Source organism: Myiozetetes cayanensis, unplaced genomic scaffold (genome assembly GCF_022539395.1).
Source record: "Myiozetetes cayanensis isolate MyiCay16 unplaced genomic scaffold, myiCay2020 scf12, whole genome shotgun sequence".
Taxonomy (NCBI): Eukaryota; Metazoa; Chordata; class Aves; order Passeriformes; family Tyrannidae; genus Myiozetetes; species Myiozetetes cayanensis.
The window spans coordinates 8,176,818-8,197,265 of record NW_026086826.1 but is presented as its reverse complement, the minus strand read 5'-3'; the positions used below and the strand labels follow the sequence as shown (position 1 = coordinate 8,197,265).

The 20,448-nt window shown below is 43.8% G+C and overlaps 2 protein-coding genes across 2 annotated transcripts; one reads left to right on the top strand and one right to left on the bottom strand.

Moving 5' to 3' along the window:
- Positions 1–924: 924 nt before the first annotated feature.
- Positions 925–4,841, bottom strand: PRPF38A (pre-mRNA processing factor 38A). Its single transcript, XM_050306505.1, has 10 exons — positions 4,650–4,841; positions 4,413–4,572; positions 3,786–3,907; positions 3,519–3,604; positions 3,262–3,372; positions 2,602–2,714; positions 2,059–2,085; positions 1,883–1,980; positions 1,504–1,552; positions 925–1,263 (listed from the first exon to the last, which is right to left on the bottom strand). The coding sequence occupies exons 1-10, from the start codon at positions 4,777–4,779 to the stop codon at positions 1,221–1,223; spliced, it is 939 nt and encodes a 312-aa protein (XP_050162462.1). The 5' UTR covers positions 4,780–4,841; the 3' UTR covers positions 925–1,220.
- A 1,228-nt stretch (positions 4,842–6,069) lies between these two features.
- ORC1 (origin recognition complex subunit 1) lies at positions 6,070–19,908 on the top strand. The gene is made up of 16 exons (XM_050306901.1): positions 6,070–6,166; positions 6,563–6,690; positions 7,861–8,030; positions 8,232–8,604; positions 9,193–9,490; positions 10,281–10,385; positions 10,736–10,925; positions 11,691–11,797; positions 12,432–12,533; positions 13,002–13,173; positions 15,080–15,187; positions 15,943–16,092; positions 17,292–17,411; positions 18,846–19,012; positions 19,226–19,313; positions 19,627–19,908. The coding sequence occupies exons 1-16, from the start codon at positions 6,078–6,080 to the stop codon at positions 19,819–19,821; spliced, it is 2,562 nt and encodes an 853-aa protein (XP_050162858.1). The 5' UTR covers positions 6,070–6,077; the 3' UTR covers positions 19,822–19,908.
- Positions 19,909–20,448: the final 540 nt, after the last annotated feature.

Genomic DNA, 20,448 nt, shown 5'->3' with positions numbered 1-20,448 from the left:
TCTTCCCTATTTGTATGCATGCTTGTTTAACTGGAATTAAGAAACTAGAATAACAAAAATAGCTTAAATTTAAAGATCTTAAGATGAGCATCTTAAACAAGTCATTCAAGCAGTAGACCTGTTTTTGTCCATGCTGGAGTTGTTCCATGTTGTGTTGTGTGTGTCTTGGAAATTCCTGAGGGAAAAGCACACCTGCTTTTCTGTTCATTAACTTTGCAAAATAATATGCAGCTACTCTGGAAAATTCTTGCTGTACTGGGAAGTAATTTTAAAGAGGACTTTCCATAAATTCCCTGGGCATGCTCTGTGTTGTCAGGACTCACTGGGCAGTATATGAGAATCCCTAAGCCCTAAATGCAGGGATAAACCTGCCCATCCCTGCTCCTGAAACAAGGCTGTCAATAAAGATGTGATACACAGGGGCTTAAAAACTGAGTTCCTGGGGTACAGAATTAAATGTGCCATAATGAGAACTATAACTTCAGTAAGACCTTAATTATTCTACAGTTTAAAAACCAGGCACTTGCCCACATCTGACTTGATTCAGAGAAGGCAGACCTGAGATCAGTGGCATAGGCAGGGAGGTCACAAACTGCTCAGTGTAGTGGTTTGCTGTCTTTAAATACATTGAACTTCTTGCCTCAAAACAATTAAGCACTTTGTACTACTTGAACCCTCTAAACTGTCTGAGAGGCAGCAGAAGCAGCAGATTAACGTGAGGGTGATTTTTACAAAGGAGCCCGTGACAGCTGCATGGTGGAGAGCAGTTTGGAGTGAGTTTTTTGTAAACTCACTGGCTTTTGACAGTCTTGCTTCCCCTCCTGTACTGGAGCTCTGGGATAGCTCAGGGCTGGTGGCTCTGCAGTGTCAGCTTCAAAAGGGAACATCTAAACACAGTATTACAAAAGAAAGCAGCCAGGAGCCTTGAAAGACAAACCTTTTTTATTGCTCTTCAGTAGCTTTTATGGGCCTTGAGGAAAACAATTTAAAAAACAATCCTCAAATTCTATCCCAAGGATGACTAACTCACTACATAATAAGTATCCTTAACTTTTTTTAATAAAAAAATCCCAACACCCAATGAGACTCGCACAAGAGGAGAATGATTGAAGACATGGGCTGCTAAAGCAGCCAGTACAGATCCAGCTGTCCCATAAAGCAGATGGGACAGCATTAGACTGCAGGTCAAGGTCCTTAAACTGTGTGCTGGGTTTAGTTTGTCATTCATTCCCTCGACGACTCTTTTTGTGACTTTTCTTAGATCTGAAACAGAAGAAAAGCTCTCTGACACAGTACCAGTAATTCATAGACCAAGGTGAGTCTTAGCAGTAAAGGGTGCTTTCTGCAGTCAGATATGGATGGTGTGACTTAAAACACTGAGAAAAGCACTCAGTGAAATAGTAGATCTCCAACACTATATAAAGCCACCTTCAATCTCCAAGATTAAATGACAAGAGCTGCTACAGCAATACAGATACCCTTAGAAATAGGTCAAACCTTTACCTTTCAGGTGATTTGGAATGACTTCTGTGTCTGTGACTTCGGTGATGCCCTGTGAGGTAAAAAGGTACAGTTATTTCCCCAGACCCCAGAATTCTTCTTTGTTTGCCATTGCAATCTGCTCCTAGTGCCCAAGTGTGCTAGATACTGGCAGAACAACCCTAGCCTTAATTAGGCACTTAAATTAACCTCGTGGCAGTTATCTGAAAACTTGCTCAAGGCAATTTTACTTGCACTAAAGGACTTCTCCAGCTATGTTTTCATGTAATCAGCACTTCTGTCAGCCAGATTAAACACTGATGCTGGTGACACAGATCTTTCTTGCAGTGGATGTTCTGCTGATAAAGACTTGCCAGAGTTAATCTGCAGGTGACAGAAATACCTGGAGATTTCGATCTGGATCTGTGGCGCCTTTCCCTGGACCTGCTGCGGTGCCGTCTCGGGCTTTTGCTGCGGTGCCTCTCCCGGCGCGGTGATGGGCTGAGAGAGAGACGCTTGTGAGAGAGCTGGACTGAAAATGCACATGTTCTAAGACTAAATAACAGAATAAAACTCTACCTTCTTCTCTTTGGAGAGCGACTTCGCCTGCAATGGGGGAGAAAAGCAAAAATTACAAAAAATCATGAGCAGAACCAGCTGTTTCATTTCCCACATCCTCCAGCAACAGCACCAGGGCTTCCCCTACCCCTGTTAGTGTGTGCTCGGCCTGCTGCACAAGGACCTGCTTCTGGACTGGCCCCTGCAGTGAGCAAGGGAGGTTAGTGCTGGGTTTTTCCTGGCTTATTGTCAGTAAGAGGAATTACCAGGATTTTCTCTGCAGCCTCTGGCATACATGAAAACAAAGCACTTGTTTCTCCTTAACATCCTCACTGCATTGTTAAATTCAGCTAAAGTTGGCCAGCAAGTTCAGGAGTTACCGAAGGACTGGAGAAACGGGCAGAGGGGTTGAGTGTGGCTGTGCACTGCAACTCCTTACTTTAGGGAGTGGCTAAAGGAACTGGCACGTGTGAGAGGTTCTGGCTGAACTGCCACCTTCACCTCTGTGCTCCAGCCACCTGCAGTAGAACAGGTAAAAACACTGCTCAGGAAGGGTCACGTCACCTCCTTGGAGACCTGCTCCGGCTGCGCCTGTACCGCACCACGGGAGAGCGGCGGGGTTTGTCCAGGTCTCTGTATCCCCGGCGCCGGTGGTCGGGAGATGGTATTCGCTCCAGCTGTAAACAAGGAGGGGGCAGGTTCTCTAAGCTTTGTTTCATCACGGTTTTTAGCTATCAGTAAATATTTCTGAATAATTAATGTAAATTACAAAAGTCATGCGGTCGAGCTTCCCCATCCTCAGGTATCTCATGTGAGTGGTTCTGCCTAAACCTGCCCACTGGAAATTAAAACAGCCACTTCTCATGCTGCTGATTCTGAAGAACTACAGCAGCAGTGACTGCGATGGTCATCATTTTCATCATCACCTTCAGCTCTTTCCATTACACATATATGTAAAACAATTTACCTGAAATATGTTTAACACAGAACAGAACCAGATTTGTGAACTTCAGGAGACAGAAAAGCTGAACAAACACAGAGCACTCAAGAACTGCTTCAGGATCTAACAAATCCTCACAAGCTGCTTATATGGAAATATTTTAAGGGGGGAGGTAAGAGTTGCCAGCAGCCTCCTGGTGCCTCCCCTCAAATATTTATCGTAGACCATAAAGTGTTCTAAAGTGGTTCAGCTTTAACTATCCCTTTTCAAAATAGTTCACTGACCTTTTCATCTTCCTCTTCTTCCTCCTCACTAGATTCTACGTCATCCATGTCTTCTTCCAGAGCACTAACACGAGGCTCGAGCTGCTCAGCTTCTTCCAGAACATACCGTTTCTAGGAGAAATGGCAGACTTTACCAAACATAATCCAAGTAAGAACAAACACCTGAGGAGGCATCCACAGCTTATACAAGCCAGCAGCTGATACAGCTCCTGAACCTGATGCAGTTAAGAATTCCATAACCATCTACTCTCCCCAACCTGCAAGCGAGGCAGAATGATATCGCACACACGTTCCTCATGGAGCAGCTCGTCAATGAACTCATCCACGTGCATCAGCTCAAATTCTGCGGGTGAGAAACAGCATTTAAGAGACAAGATTAGTGGCTAGAGTAAAGATGAAACACTCCAGTGGGCTGATTATGCCACAGTTGTTTAAGTTTATATTGCTAAACAGAACATTTACTCTAGCATGATAAGTTGAACAAAAGAGTTACTAAGAAACCACAGCTAAGCAGGAGTTCTTACCCCCATTTCTGTTCTGGCTCTTTATTTTTCTGTAGTCGTTGTACAGAGGTTCCAGGTACTTGTAGCAGTCGATGGCAGTGCCTGTCAGCCTCATGTACAGCGCTCCAAGCATTCGGACATACCTGGAAAGGAAACCTCCTCATGGACCTGGGCTTTTTGCACAGGTAGCAGCTGGGACAAAACTTTCCTTAAAGTTTCTGAGGAGAATCAGTACACTAAATAGAATACACAGCCATTTAGATTTCCTCCTTCACATGTTCAAGTTTATGAATAATAAATATAGTCAAGTGTGTGTATATATACACACACACACGTAATGTCTGTATAGGTGTGCCATCACTGCTAAAGCCAGAGAAAAATTAGATCAACATGGCTCCCTGCGTACCTTGTTCCAAATAGTTCAGGCAGAGGTTTATTACCACGAAAAGCACATACCACGAGTGCAAGCCACTCTAAACACAAATGACAAGGAGAGCAGTTTCAAAAGCAAGAGAAAACACTTGGGTTTGAGTAAGTTTATCAGGGCCCAGTGAGAGCTAAACCCTGCACTGAGGTATCCCCGGCTGTTTTGGACAGATACTCATTACACCACCACAAAATAATGGAAAAAATCGTGCTACAACTTACTTGAAGTCCTCGTTTTTTATGAACTCCACGATGATGTCCTTCTCGGGCTGGATCTGCAGCATCTTCAGCGTCAGGCACAAGAAGGGCGTGGGCTTGATGTTCCCTCCATAGACCCCCCCCACGTACTTCAGCTCCATGGCCTTGTCCACCACCAGCTCGGCTGCGACAGGGACGGGACAGGCCGTCAGCAGCAGCTCCCGCCGGGCCCCCCGGCGCGCCCCGGCCCGCCCGCCATACCCGTGAGGCCGAAACACTCCTCCTTCCAGTACTTGGACTCGTAGATGCGCGTGCGGATGATCTTCTCCACCAGGTACTGCGGGTTGGTGCCGTGGATGCTGTGCGCGTCCTTCACCGTGCGGTTGGCCATGTCCGCGGCCGCACAGCCCCGGTCCCGGCCCCGGCCCCGCTGCCCGCCCCGAGCTCAGCCGCGCACTCCGAACCCCCCTCCCGTGAAGGGCTCAGGCCTCTTCCGCCTCCGGGGCGCGGCCATCACCCGCCATCTTGCCTGCGGGCTGCCCGCCACAAACATGGCGGCCGCCCCGCCCCTCCCGTGTGCGCGCGCGCGCGGCCGGGGGGCGGAGCTCCTCGCGCCTTTGGCGCGAAGTTCTATCGTGGCGCTCGCGGGAGTCGCGGAGGGGTCGCGGTGAGTCGGGACTGTGAGGGGACAGAGAGGGGACGTGTGTCCCGCGCGAGTCACCGCGCACCGAGACGGGCTGCTCGGGGAGCGTGGGGAGTGTTCCTCGCTGGAGGTATCCCAGAACAGATCTGAACGCGGTCCTGTGTAACGTGCTCTGGGATGACCCTGCTGGAACGGGGAGGTGGGACCGGATGAGTGACTGTTGTCCCTTCCAGTCTTACCCGTTCTGTGAGGAGTGTCTGGCGGGTTTGGGGATCTCTGAGGAGTGTCTGGCGGGTTTGGGGCTCTGTGAGGGGGTCTGGCTGGTTTGGGGCTCTGTGAGGGGGTCTGGCGGGTTTGGGGATCTCTGAGGGTGTCTGGCGGGTTTGGGGCTCTGTGAGGGGGTCTGGCGGGTTTGGGGCTCCGTGAGGGGGTCTGGCGGGTTTGGGGCTCTGTGAGGGGGTCTGGCGGGTTTGGGGCTCTGTGAGGGGGTCTGGCGGGTTAGCGGCTCTGCGGCGGGGCCCGTGTGTGTCCGGGCGGGCGGACACCGTCCCTGTGCCGCCATGCGCCGCCCGCAGCGGGGCACGGTCCCTCCCTGAGGCAGCGCTGCCCCTCTCAGAAGCGGCAGCCTGGGGCGGGCGGGAGGTGATCGGCACCCAGGGCCTTGCCCTGAGTTTCCAAGGAAAATACTTACTTAGAAAAAAAGGAATTAAACAAACCAACCCAACCCGATCGCAGTGAGGTGTGGAAAACAAGCCAATGTTCAGTCTCCGGAGGGCGCAGCCCGCCCCGCCATAGCGGCGGGGGAATTGAATAGGAATTGAATAAAAATTCACTACTAAATATCTTCCTTTTTTCCTCCTCCCTCGGGGAAGGGTGTCTGGAGGCTTTAGGGAAGGTGTTCTTCTCTGAGCGAACCCCCACGTTCTTCGTACACACCAAAAGAGTTTGTGGCGTTTCTATGTATTTTTCCATCTTGCCTTCTTTTGTTTTTAAATAATATATTTTTTAATGTGTTTGCTTATTTCTTTCAGCTTTCGTTGGGAATCATGAACACCCGGCAGCAAAGCAAACTTGTCTACTCCTGGTATGGAAAACCCATGAGCTCAGACAGAAAGCTGAGGACTTCCCAGTACAAGTAAATAACATTTATTTCTGTCTTGCTCGGGGAAACTCAATCAAGGAATGTTTCCTTACCTTTCTGACATCGTTTAGGTTAAAGTGGCAGGCACTGAGAATATGAGTAAGATTTTGAGCATTTTGTTGTGACACTGCACAAATATAACCAAAACGTTGTTACAAAGCGCTTGGATTATAAATTGTATAACGTGGAACGAAAAGCATTTAATTATATCTGTGAATAAGTGTCAACTGTCTAGTTGAAATATATCTGAAAGCTAATCAGGGAACTAAACTGTAAGCGTTTCAAAAAGGGGTGTAACTGGCTGTAAAGCTGACGAGCCATCAAGTTTAATGATATGTGAATTGGGAAGAGTATGCACTTCTGTTAATCTACCTGTCTATCCCTCTCTAGGGGGATCATTATCACCTCAGAAAGCAGCAGAACAGAAACCTGTATACAACTTGGGGACTTTGTTCTAGTAGAAGGGGTGAATGCAGATCGGCCTTATGTAGCACAGCTCCTGGATTTGTATGAAGATGGTAAGAGAAATAACAATTTACCTTCTATCTGAGAAAAAAATGTTTTAAAGTTACCTTTTCGTGGGGATGTAGTTAGCATTAACACTGTATCACTGGCCTAATTTATTAAGAAAATTAAACTTTGGTAGTTGTTGCATCTGTATTCACATGCTCCCCAAATATTTGGTACTGATGGCTAGTTTCAGCAAAATTTGATACAGACATTATATTTTTACAGTCTTTTTGCTTAGTTGTTTAATTTAAAAAGAAATGCTCCTTGAGGAAGACAGTGTGAGTTCGTGCTTTATTTAGAGATTGGAGAATCCAAATGGAGCAAGAGCATTGCAGCCCTGAAAGATAGATCTTAGAGATCAGGCAATTTAACAAAAAAATACAGGGCTGAGCAAATGGGGTTTGTTACTTCTGTCCCTTCTAGAACTCCTTTTTTATTCCTAGATATGAAAAGATACATCATGGGAGGGGAGTGATACAAAGGCTATGTCTGAGTCTGAATTTGGGAGCTCCTCATTGGCTATGTCTGATTTCCTTGAACAGCTTTTGTTCTTTTTGTGCTATCATAATAATGCTTTGAGGTTTTCTAATTTTCTTTTACCTTTTTTAAAACATAAACACAAATCACCCCAGCTTATTTATTTACTAACGGACATTTATTGCAACATAAGTGAAGATTCTTTTCGTTCTGGAACAAAACACCTGGAACTTGCCTGAAAACAAGCTTTTTCTTTTGTTATGTATCGTTGACAAGGCACTGGTTGGTTAGGCAGTGAAAAAAACGTGTCTGGCCTCTGAAAGTACAGTGGCACTACAAATAACGTTCTGAAATGTCTCAGTTCTCCTTTTATGCCACTGCTTTTAGTTAGTGGGGTTTGAGGAGATCACATGAATGCAAATGAGGAACCGCTTCATCTGTGGTAGTGAACTGGTGGGCTGGATCTGGTCTCCTGGTATTTTGTGGTTGAGACCCTATGTAGGTGTTATCTTAGTCCTTAAAAGTCTCAACTCAACCATTGATTTAGCTTAGAAAATGGGAATTGCAATCTCTTACCAGATGCTTTCTCACCTGGAAGGATTTCTATCCTTGATGGCATTTTGGTTTAAGTCAACACAGTCTGGCCCTAACTATTTACAATAAAATTCTTCACATTCACTGACCTCTTCTCGTTGTTCCAGGTGCTCAGCACAAACGGGCAGTTGTGCAGTGGTTCTGCCATATTGGAGAGATACCTCAGAACAAAAGGAAGCTGCTCAAAAGAGAGGTTTCTCCCCAGGAGGTGTTTTTCGACCAAGTTCTTGGCTATGACACTGATATAGATGCCCAGACCATCATTAAAAGCATCATGGTATGTACTGCAACCCCTCTGCACAGAGAGGGATGAGAGAAACAGGAACAGTCCTCTAGTGCAATAAACTTATGCTGGTGTGAATGTAGGTTGAAGTGAAGGATTGCATGAGTTACAATAATAAGATCTATGAACAGAAAATAGCTGAATGCTAATGTAAGTGTTAATGTGTGTGTGCTTTGGTATTTTCTGTGTTTGCAGGTAATACCACTACATCCAGGGGAGGAACTACCTATTACAATAAACAAGGAACAAACTTTCTATGTAAAACAGTCTTGGGATGGGAAATGCTTTAAGGCTTTGTCCCCAGACACATTCTCTAAGCTGAAAGCCAAGAAGAAAAAAGACTGCACCCTGGACTCGTCAGAACCGTTTATTCCTTCAGACACCCTCACACCCCTGAAAAAAGAGAGAGAGAGTGTTGTTCGGAGCGCCACAAAACCCAAAAGTGCCGAGCTGAGAATCCAATCAAAACATTCTGCTTCCAAGTCCTCCCTCTCTAAGGAGAGGCAATCACAGAGAGCGGCCCATGACATCAAAACCCCAACAGCACGGAAGAAGTTGGAGTTAAGCAGTACGTACATGGCAATAGTCCGTCCTTTAGGGAGTTCTGAATGTAGCATGTCCTGTGCCTCTCCATTTTGGGTAGCTCAAACAGTGCTAACATTCAGCATCAGTATTTTTTAGCTGCCTTTGGGACCAGCCCAAGCCTTTTGGGCACATCGGTTGTCTGTCTTGTCTGTTATTTCGAGCAACTTTTGTAACTGACAATTCTAAATTAAAGTGCTTGTTCAGTGAAGTGCCCAGCTTGGCCTCAGAACATCCCCCTCTCTTTAATCTTCTGCCTAATGATGTGCTAAAATGTTTCCACTCACCTGATTGATGAGCGCATTTGATCCTATGTAACATGCAGTGTTTTCAACCTGCAACCTCAGTGAAGTTGTAAGTGATGGAGGTGGGTTACAAAACAGCAAATGTGTCTGTCTTCTATTTAGTCATTTTTTTATAGGAAGTCCATGCCTTCTCCTGATCCAGTTCCTTGTTCCTGGAGTGAAATGCCCATCTCCTTCAAATAACAGCCAGTTGTACCGTGCCTTCTGAAAGTTAACCAAAGCAGCCTTACTGAAGCCTGACAAAGGTTCATTTTGCCCTTGCTTTCTAGGTCCCACAAGATCCAAAGGCAGGCTCCTGGGCAGTGAAGTTCTGGGCCTTCTGGATGATGACGGTGATGCCGTAGCACCATTAGAATCAGCAGCTACTAAAAGAAAAGTGTCATTCACCAGTGACGTTTTAGGCCCACCACCAAAGGTCCCTTGCAGCAGTGACAAATCCAGGGCTGGATCTGACACTGCAGAGCCCTGTCAGAGGTTCAGTGACACAATTCGATTGTCCCCCTACACCAAGGCCAAAGACTTGAGTGAGAAAGCCAAGAACCTTCCCGTGGAAGATGACCCCATATGGTAAGTGTCGTTATTTGTCTATGGGATTGCCATTTGCGTGTCGTTCTCTTCAAATACATTGATGAAAGACTTCTGGACATAAGTCATTTTCCTCCTTTCCAAGAGTAAAGATGCTGATGTGACAGTGGAATTTGCACTTTTTTTTTTTTTGGTCACTTATTATAGAACATAAAAATGTTTACCTTTCATTGATGAGGTAATGGCATTTCAGCTGTATTTATAGATCTAAAAAAATCTCCAAGAACTGTTAACAAATAATTAAAGCATCTGGAATTCATCTCATCGTGTTCTTCGAACTAGTAGGAAAGTTTTGTACTAACAAATATTTCAGTGGTAGGGAGGAGAAGCACCCAAGACAACCAAGGAATATCAAAACACAAGGAGAAAAATATATTCATAAGGGCAGATCAAAGAGAGGCCCAAAGGAAATAGTTTTTGTCTTCTCTTTCTGTTAGAAAAGAATAGGCAAAATCCAACCTCTAAACCAAATAAAACCACAACTGTTTTGAGCCCCTGTCCCTTCAGTCTGGCAGTGCTATATTTGCAAAGTATAGCAAATATTTTTTAGGTGGTTTGGTTTTTATCTTGGCAAAGATATATTGAAGAGGCAGTGCAAGAGGGGGGAATCTGTGCTTCCAGTGTCCATGCCATAGCCAATCTGTTAATGACAAATAAGAATTCATGCTGGATTGGCCATAACAATCGAGCCTGGAGTTTGAGAGGCCTTCTGTGTGTCTTTACAAGTGCAACACGAAGAAACACAAACAGCTTTGTGTTCTTTTCCTTCCAGTTTAGTTGGATATCAGAAAGGGGGCACTCAGAGCCCTGTGCTGACCCCTCGCTCTCGCAGAACATGTGCCCAGAGAACGAGCGCTCTCATTGCACAGCACATCAGGTAAGTTTGCACCTGGGATACCTTGTTCAGATGGCTGTTGATGGCTTGAAGGCTCCAGAGTTTGTCTGGCATGACACTGATATGCAAATGGTTCTAGGAGTGCAGCTTAATTGCAGGGTGAGTAAAAGCTGTCTTATCTTCAGGAACATAAAGCTGACTCACGGTGTTCTTCAGAAAACTGACTTCCTCTAAACCTCCAAACTGTTAAACAGCCATGGAAAATTAGCAGCTCAAGTGGAATACACGTTGGTTTGCTGATGATGAGAACTGCAGAAAAAGCTGAGAATGTACAAATGAGGCTTCGTAGTGTTTAGATTTGTATGTATTTTTTTAATTTCTGTTTCTTACAGCGTGTTGAACGAGCAAGGTGATCTGTCCAGCTCTGACAGTTCTTACTCTTCAAGTAGTGAGGAAGAGGAGGAGGAGGATGATGTGCCCTGTACACCAGAAAAGAAAACTAAATCAAGCAGAACATTCAGCACCCCAACATCTTCTAGCAAGTCTTCAGTTCACACTCCTGCAAAGACCCCAAAGAAAACTGTAAGGTTCCATCTGGAAGAGCCATTTTTATTATTTCTGAGCCAGTTATTTGAATGCTTGATGCCTGTGTACCAGAGTTAAGTATTTGAACCCCTTAGCTTTTAATGAAGCATTATCTGGATTAATTTAATCTTTGATATGAGTAGGTTATGCAAGTGTATAAACCACTCTCATGTTGTGACAATGTTGATTAAAAAACTGGGCTAAACAGGGAAAATATTGGCTTGAATGCTCTACAGCATCATGGCCTCACCGAAGAGAGTGATCAGCAGCTTTTTGTAGTGTGCTGGCTACTGATGGAGATGGGATCCCAGGCTGCAGGAATCTTAGGCCTGGCTCATTAAGGCTGTATTCAGCACCTTAGCCAGGCTCGTTTTTACTCTGTGTCTAATGACAATAAAATGTTTAACACAGAAAACCTACTGTAACTAGGCTGCAAGCACAGCAAAGAAGAATAATTAAGATACTGTATGGCTTTTGTTTGAACAGTGAACTTCAGATAGATCAGTTTCTGCTTGCCTGCCCTCTCTTGAGAACCAGATCACTTTCAACACAGCACTTCAGAAAAGCATTAACAACTTGAAAATTCTTCAGGCAGTTAAAAGGTGTAAATGCTTTGTCAGCACCCCCTGGCTGTTTCTCTGTCCATCTCGTGCTCTGGCATCCCTGGGTAGTTTGTGCTTGGGAAACTCTGACGAATCATTAGTCTCCCACAGAAGTTGCTGCATGTAGGGAATCTGTTTGAGATTTGATTATCCTTTGCAGCCTTTACCAGGAACACCCAAGACTCCCCGGAATGCCACTCCCGAAATTCCCAGGCGCAGCAATGCAGCCCAGAAACCAACCAGCGTACTGGAAGAAGCCAGATTAAGGTAACTTGTGCTCAGGGAGGAAATCATCTTTGTTTGTGTAGGTATGCACAGCAGTAGCTATGCTGAAGTTGGGAATGTCATCTTTACCTTATTGAATAAAATTGGTAAAAACGCCTGATGTGAGAAGAGCCCCTATTAATTTACAACACAGTATTAGATTTACAAATACTAGTCATATTTACAGTGCTACTTTTACAATCTCAAGTGATTCTAACCTGTCTTATCAGCTTTAGATTGTAAAGGTACACTGTTTGTCTCTTCTTTGTGTCCCAAAAAGCTTTACAGGTATCACTGTAGATCTTCACAGTGGGGGAAAAAAGGCATTAGGGATTGACCACATCTTTCAAACTGGGTTTTAAACTCAGTTTTCTATAAGCAGTCTCTCCTGTTTTATCCTTCCTCTGCACTGACTTACAAATAGTTTGTGAATTAAAACAGCTAGATCCTTATTGCTGCATAAATTAAAAACACATGGAGAAACCAGGCTGTTTCTTTTGAGATACCTGACATTGATGTTCAGACTTGAGTTATGTAAAAGAGATTTGGAAAACTCCACATCTGGCTGTTTGTTTTATCAGTGGGCCCTTCAGGTAGAACTGTCATTTTAATTTTCTTGTTCTTTTTGAATGAAAAGGTTGCATGTTTCTGCTGTCCCAGAGTCTCTGCCTTGCCGGGAGGAAGAATTCCAGGATATCTACAACTTTGTGGAAAGCAAACTCATTGATGGTACAGGAGGGTGAGTTTGGGAGACTGTAACCAACCTACCTATGACATAAAAGCAATCAGACAACACACACTACTTTTACTTAAAAAGTTATCATTGTTTAAAGTTCCTAATTGAATTTTCCTGGTATTTTTCTTCCTTAAGAAGAAAGAGAAACAATGTGGGCTTCTTTATTGCACAGATTCAAATTAAAAATTAAAAAAAAATATAACTAGTCAACTTTAGATGTCTGGGGAACCATTTATTTTTTTAAAAAGAGGTAAATTACATTTATAAAGTATTTTAAGTCTCTAATTGCTTCAGGAATAATAAAAACCCTCATGATCCTCCAGTGTGTTATATGTTCCAGTTTGCTGAAACATAGGGAATTGCCTGCAGTGACAGAGGAGTACTCAAGACTTGTGTCAGAGGCCAGGAATTGCAGCTCATTCAGTGCAGGAGTGTTCCCATTTTGCTCAGGCTGCTGTTCTCCTGCTGTAGGTGCATGTACATCTCTGGAGTGCCTGGAACAGGGAAAACTGCCACTGTGCACGAGGTGATCCGCTGCCTCCAGCAAGCTGCAGAAAAGGACGAGCTGCCGTCCTTCCAGCTGGTGGAGATCAATGGCATGAAGCTCACAGACCCTCACCAAGCTTATGTGCAGATCTTAGAGGTAGGTAAACAGAAAAATCTAAAGCAGCTTATTTTTATAAATATTCCTGTTTTGTAGTTTTTCCTTCACGTCTGTGCTTGAACAGCCACTAAGATGACAACTCTGAAAATCAGTGTAGCAGTAGAATAATGACTAAGTGGGCTCTTAATCGTTAATTGGTCTGTCATAATAGCAATCCACCTACAGAAGGACTGTCTGTCAACAAAAGTGTGTTTCTGATATCCATAACAAACCACTCTGCTGTGTCCATGTGGGACTACTGACTGTGCTTATGTCACATGGGTGGGAATTAACCTTCTGAGGCCTGGATCAGGATCACCCAATAGGCATTAGACAGTAACTGCTCAAGAGCTCTGTCAGTCTAGGATAACTTTAAGCAAGTGATCTGGAAATGAAATGATTTCCTGAAGCATCTATTCCATTTTCATTATAAACTTCTGCTCCATTTATTTAAGTTTGACATCTTTCTGAGCAAGTAGTGGCATACAGTGTTCTAATATCCCTCTCCTCATAGCTGGGAGTTAAATTACCCTATTTGCATCCTTTCCTTTAGACCAGCATAGACAGTGTCTTGCAGAGGGATTTACTGAGGCCAGGTCACAGTGAAAGGCTTCCTGACAATTACCTTATCTCATGGTGGTGTTAATGTATTTTAACATCTTAACATCCTTTCTTCCTATCTCAGTCAGCATCAGATTTTAAAATTAATAAGGAATAGGCATTTGGAAGTGAAAGCTGTTGCCTCCCACAGGTCCTGAACTCTAACCAAGCCCAGTTAAACATCCTTCAGGGGAGTCCACGGTCACATGAACCACTTATTTCTCCCGTTCCTCAGCCCTTATCCCAGTACCCTGGCCAAGAGCCAGGCGGCTGCTGCTGCTGCTTTTGCTTCATCTCTTGCTGCAGGTCAGTCTTGACCTCCAGCTTGCTGATGTTTCTTTGCATGACTGAAACAAATCCTGGAGTGTTCCCTCCTGCAGTTGCCTCTCTGGCAGATGGAAATGTAGAGAGAAGGTACAGGCACAGGAAGCCCTTGACAGATGATAGAGAGAAGGTTAAAGACAGGATCTAGTTACACCTGGATACAGAGTTCCAGAGCTGTAGATCGGGGTTCTCTGGGATCCAACTGCTTTGTATGACAGATTCAGACCATCCTGACTGAACTGGAAACACGATACAAGTATAGATTATACATTATTGGCATGCTCTGACCTGTTTCATAATTGTGAAATCTCAGGTCAGTTTATAAGGGATTCTAGAAAAGAAATACAATTTTCAAATGCAATCTCCATTTTGCTTTATGGCTTGACTCTGAACTGATGAATAATTAATTCACATATTTAGTGTAATTTTGACATGTCATGCTTTAAATTCTGGCTGTCTTTGGACCTGCAGGAGAAGATGTCAGCTCATCTGTTCTGCCACATAGATTGTTGCAGAAGGTATTTAAGGTATTTTTTTAGCTTGGAGTGGAATAAGTTTAGTTCTAGATCCTGCTGATGATTCATGAATAATTTAATGGGAGTCCAAGATTACTGAAGTCAGGCAATTCTTGTCAGCTGACTTATGTTTTCAGTAGGTGTGTGTGTTCAGAGACAGCCTTGAGATATGCTGGGTTTGGAGTCCTCTGAGACTGGGTTCAGGATCATTTAATGATTCTAAGACAAATTGCAGAAAATTCCAATGGCCTTTCTTTTTAGCTGTGTTATTGTTATCCTTTCTGTTCTCCTTCTTGGACAGTTCCTGGTAGACCTGAGTGTCTTATGAGCCACTTTTTCTGTTTTTCACTCCCCAGTGGAAAAAAAAAATTCCAGGTGCTTGGTGTTGATTGTTAGAGAAAGGTAAAACTGAACAGGAATTAAATGTTGGTGTGATTAACCTGCAGCATTGTTTGATCATTGTCCAGTTACTGACAGGTCAGAAGGTGACAGCAACCCATGCTGCAGTACTGTTGGCAAAACTGTTCAACACACCTGGGCCCAAGAGGAAAACCACAGTGCTCATAGTGGATGAGGTGAGACAAAAAACCCTGAGTGCTCTTCCCTTGAAGAAAGGAGTTTTTGGAGGATGGATAAAAAGACAAATTGGACATGTTTTGAGTGTGTCGTATCTCAAAGGAACAGATTTAGGAGAGAAAACACACAAATAGTTCCTCTTACACAATGAAATTCAGCTTCCTAAAAAGGCTAAGGATCCTTTTGCCATTTTGTTCTCTGCCTTGGATTTCACATCGGTTTTATGTTTTGTTTTGGTCCAAGACACGGAATGAGTAATACCAAGTTCTAAATACAGAATTCTGATGTATTTTGACTGGAAGCTGCTGATTTTCCAGTGAGAAAACTCCACAGTGAAATAAGTGATATCCAGTTTCGAAATGCCTCCAATGTGATATGTTCAGTAATAATCAAATGCACTCTTTATTTTTGCTGTAAGCTAACTCAGGTTCTCACATGCAGGGTCTTTGAATCTTGTCAGATGTAGTATTAGTGTCACAGCAGTGTTTAAAAACTCCAGCTGTTTAATCATTCTACTGTGGCTAATGCTGTTGAAGCACCTATAGGACTGTGCTTTTCCAAAAGAGATTAGAGCCCTAATTCAGAAAATGCAGCCCTATGAGTAAAAGGAGAAAGAAAACACGACAGAGGCAGCTTGTTCAGGATCACATGAGAAGTGGCAGAGTTAGTTCTCTCAACCCCCTCCTCCCCATCAGGTGTTGTAAATAAGAGGCCATTCCTTTCCAGTCTGATGTTGGTTGTTGTATCTCTGCAGCTTGATCTGCTGTGGACCCGCAAACAGAACGTGATGTACAACTTGTTTGACTGGCCCACCCAGAAGCACTCCAAGTTAATCATCCTGGCCATTGCCAACACCATGGACCTGCCAGAGAGGATCATGATGAACAGAGTCGCCAGCAGGCTGGTATGTCCCAGCAGTTCTGTTCCTGTGCCCTAAAATGGGAACAAGTTAAACACTGGATGCAATCAAAAGTAATCCAGGCCAAGGGTAGGATTGGTTATATCAGAGGCTGAACAATGGTTTTCATAATTCCCTCTCCAGAGGGCTGATAATGAACACGTAAATCTTGGCAAAGTAAGTTTAGGAGCCTGCTTGCTTAATGAGATGTTATGCTCTGTAAGTACACTGGGTAAGAGTGAATTAATACTGATGTCTTTTTAAATATATAAAGATCTGGATAATCAAATGCTGTGCTTCATGGTTAAGCTGCTTACTCTAGAGCTCAGAAGAATTCTCTTCTGGTTTCCCTGGCTCTTTCCCCTTTAATTCCAGGCACCTCGTTACTTCTCTGTTTGCCATCATCAGCTGGTGGATCTTGGTGGATCCTGTTGCACACAAAGTTGGGTGTGCTCTACACCTGTGTTTAATATGTTTTCCTGGGTCATTCCTCATCACTGTTCTGAGGAATGATTTGCAAAAAGCTCTGTGCCTCCATCCTTCTGTGACTCCAAAATAGCTTCCCCGAGTGTGAATTGCTAAACCCACTTCAGATCAGCTGAGTCCACACAGTCACAAGGGAGAAGAATTTTGCATAAGAAATACAAGGCCTCCTGCAGAATATGAAAGGCAGTGCACCATCTGTAACACAGATTTGTCCTCATCTGAGAGCAGTTCTTATTGCTGGAGCCATAAGAGGATTTTTAATTCTTGGCTGAAGAATTGCTAACATGAAGTCAATAGTGAGACTGTGTACACTTACACAGATTTGCTAAAGGAGAGATGAATATTTTGTCACAGCTGCTGCTACAGTATTAAAAATTAATGTGTGAAGAGTTGTAATCAAAATAGTTTTGTGCTGAGGGGCTCTGATTTGTTTAGAAGTTTTATAAGAGAAATTTAAATTCTAATAGCAGCTGCATTTGCTCCTCAGGTCTTTCAGTAGGGATATCCAGCCAGAGGTCCTCACTGAGTCAGTGTTGTGGATTTGCACATTCATTTCACAAGTATGATCGATTAAAGCACATCACTTGGAGGGAAAGGATGTGAAAAACTGATTGCTCCTACCAGAGAAAGTTAAACTTAACCATACAGGCCATGCTTGAGCAGTTGGGAGTTTTCCAGCACTGCAAACGCTTCTCCCTGTGTTGTGTCATTCACTGCAGGGCCTCACCAGAATGGCCTTCCAGCCCTACACCTACAAACAGTTACAGCACATTATTTCGTCCAGACTGAAGGGTGTGAAGGCGTTTGAAGAGGATGCAGTTCAGCTGGTTTCCAGAAAGGTGAGCACAGAGCAAACACAAGCTCTTCGTTTTGCTCTTGGTAAAGAGCAGGAGGGCAGAGGGGAGAGTTTTGTAACAGCAGCTGGGCTTGCTTCTGGGGTTGTTTTCTGCATGGGAGACGAGCGGGGCACAAGTAGCAGATCATACATTATTCAGGGTGCTTTCTCAGGAAACATTGCTAAAGCAGTGGCCTTGTTTTTCCCACCCACTTTGTGAAGGCAGCAGCACATTCTAAGAGCTGGAGGCATGACAGCGAGAGTCGTGATAATGCACAGTGATAAGATGTCAGGTTTCTCCAATGTTTGGCATAATGTGAGTCATTGGTTCTTCTTGAAAAAATAGCGTGCCAGTGGCAGTGGAAATATCCATGTTAATCTTCCTTCTCAAGATGCTTAATGCCTTGTCATAATAGTACCTGTTCTGTTTGCAAGTCTTAATACTCAGTTGTACAAAAAATAAATAACGCATTGGGGATCAGCAGCTTCTCAGATTGAGATGTGGGCATTGTTAATGTGGTATGTCAGCAACTATATATTAAATTAATCTATTGAAATTGTCAGAACATCCAACATCACTGTAGGATGAAAACCCCCTAATAATAAATGTGTCAGAAGTAAATCTGTTTTGTTAGGAAGGAACCACCTTTTTGTAGGAATAATAGCAATGATGTAGACTGAATAACTGCAATGTTTTTCTAGTATGATTTTTCCTCAGAAAATCCATGAATATAACTTGCAATTAGATTTTCTAAAGGGTTTCTCATTCTTGGCTCTAGCTGAGTTCTAGGACTGTTTGTTACCAGCATCTACTGTGAAAACTAGGCTAGTAGTATATCTTAGTAGATGTTCATAAGTTTATTAAAATTATAAAGCACAAGTGGAAGGAAATATTTAGTTTCAGAAATTTCAGACACCTAAGTGTTGTCAGGCACTCCTAAATGTAAAATTCACTATCCCAGATATTCCTTTGAGACTTACTAAAATTATTAGTTTACTCTTAAAATCAGTATTATAATGAATATGGAAAAACCGGGGAGGTTTCTGGTGTTATGCCCCCAGCTTTCTATGAACCTGAGTTGTGGAAAGGGTCTTTATTGATAATTAAATTGGTATCTCTGAAAGCTTTTGGTGTCAAAGTGAATTTCTCACCTTTATTTTTTTTTTCTTTAACCTCTGACTTCTGTAGTTAAGAAAACTGTTCAGCCTTGAGTTTGTGATGCCCAGATCAGGGTGGGGTGTGACGCCCAGATGAGGCCGGCGGTTTTGGTCAATCAGATTGTCATTTAGGATCTGGGACTGTAGTAACACGCTTCGGAGTGACATTGCTCTCCTGTTGGGTGCTCAGGGTTGGATTTTGTTTGTCTGCTGATTCTCGCTGAGCTCTTTTGTGAACGTGAGGGAAGTTTTGCTCCAAAGCTGTCCCGTGTCCTTCCAGGTTGCGGCGCTGTCGGGCGACGCCCGGCGCTGCCTCGACATCTGCAGGAGGGCCACAGAGATCTGTGAGTTTGCCAAGCAGAAGAGAAGCCCTGAGATAGTGGGGATGGCCCACGTCACTGAGGCCATCGATGAAATGTTCTCATCACCGTATATAATTGCAATCAGGTACAGTTCTCAGAGGAACCGCTTTGCTTTGTGTCTCCTTCACTGCGCTGGTTATTTCAAAAACATCTCCTGCGGTGCCAGAGTTGTAGGCTGGAATAAGCTGCCCCTCTGGGGTAGAAAACAGCCTGCATTTGAATGTGATTTCCCTTCCTGATGTTTCCCAAGTTCTAAACTTCTTAAGCTGATTTTTGTCTGTTTGGTTTTTCCATTCAGGAATGCCTCTTTGCACGAGCAAATCTTTTTGAAAGCAATTTTAGCAGAGTTTCGCAGGGCAGGAGTTGAGGAGGCAACAGTTCAACAGGTATGTTTGTGCTTCAGAGTACTCTTGCTTTTTCTCTTAAAAGAGAGAGGTGCTGTCAAAATTATTGGACAAAAGTGTAAATATTTGAATACTTGGAGTTTTAGTCCTAAAATTTGATGGAAGACAACGTGATGGCAAGGTAATGACTCTGTCAAGGAACAGCAGCATGTGCACTTCATGTGAACAGCCTGGAGCCAGTTTTCCCTCCCCTGCCGTGGATGTGGAGGGAAGGAAGCTCCTCTTTATCACCTGGGTGTACTCGACTGCAGCAGGATGTAAATGTGACCTGTGTCCTTTCTTCTTTTTTTCACAGGTGTACCACCAGCACATGGCTCTGTGCAGGATTGAAGGGATGCAGAGGCCCACTGTGTCAGAAATGATGGCCATTTGCTCCAGGCTCGGTGCCTCCAGGCTGCTGCTGTTGGAGGCCAGCAGTAAATACCTTCACATGCGGGTGCGGCTGAACCTCAGCCAGGACGATGTCATGTATGCACTCAAGGAGGAATAGGGCAAAAGAGATTTTATCCCTTTTACTGTGTGTCAAGGTTTTAAATATTGCCTATTTTTATTTTTTTAAACTGTCCATAAAATGGAAATAGCGAAATGTATTTTTTTTTAAAATGTTTGATGCACTCTTTTTAATAATAAAGCATTAATTTAAAAGCATTTTAAATACTCCAACCTCCTTTGTTTTTAAAAATATTTTTATGTGCTAGTAACTGGCTCCCCTTTCACCTGAGGTGTATGAGCTTGAAATGGGTTTCTTGAAATGGATTACCTGAATCCCCTTTCTTTGTTAAGACTTGTGTTGTCTTTGGCCTGGTGGTTTCTGTAGCTTTTCCTCGGTGACTTTTATACTCAACATCATTAAAACATCCTTAAACTTTCATTCCTTGACATATTAAGGGGAACTTCCAGTCTGCCATCCAGGCTGAACGGTTGAGCGGAGGAGACTGTTTTGCTCGCAAGAAAGTAAAAATACCGCAAGGAAGTGCGTCATTCGGGTAACCAGCTCTTTTTATTGATTAATATCAAGGATTTCCCCAAAGGCGTCCCCTCAGGTAGCGCAGGCGATGCGGATGGTTCGGAACGGCTCGGAACAGACGGCTGTGCCCGCCCGCCCTCAGCCGGTCCC

What these genes read in the sequence shown, in the direction of transcription:
- PRPF38A (XM_050306505.1), bottom strand. Translation starts at nt 4,779, where the DNA reads ATGGCCAACCGCACGGTGAAGGACGCGCACAGCATCCACGGCACCAAC. An exon ending in CGGAGCAGGTCTCCAAGGAG is followed by an intron (nt 2,086 to 2,601) that starts GTGACGTGACCC and finishes CCCCCATTGCAG; the next exon opens with GCGAAGTCGCTCTCCAAAGA. An exon ending in ATCCAGATCGAAATCTCCAG is followed by an intron (nt 1,553 to 1,882) that starts GTATTTCTGTCA and finishes TTTACCTCACAG; the next exon opens with GGCATCACCGAAGTCACAGA.
- ORC1 (XM_050306901.1), top strand. Translation starts at nt 6,078, where the DNA reads ATGAACACCCGGCAGCAAAGCAAACTTGTCTACTCCTGGTATGGAAAA. An exon ending in GTGGAAGATGACCCCATATG is followed by an intron (nt 9,491 to 10,280) that starts GTAAGTGTCGTT and finishes TTTTCCTTCCAG; the next exon opens with TTTAGTTGGATATCAGAAAG. An exon ending in CAAAGACCCCAAAGAAAACT is followed by an intron (nt 10,926 to 11,690) that starts GTAAGGTTCCAT and finishes TATCCTTTGCAG; the next exon opens with CCTTTACCAGGAACACCCAA.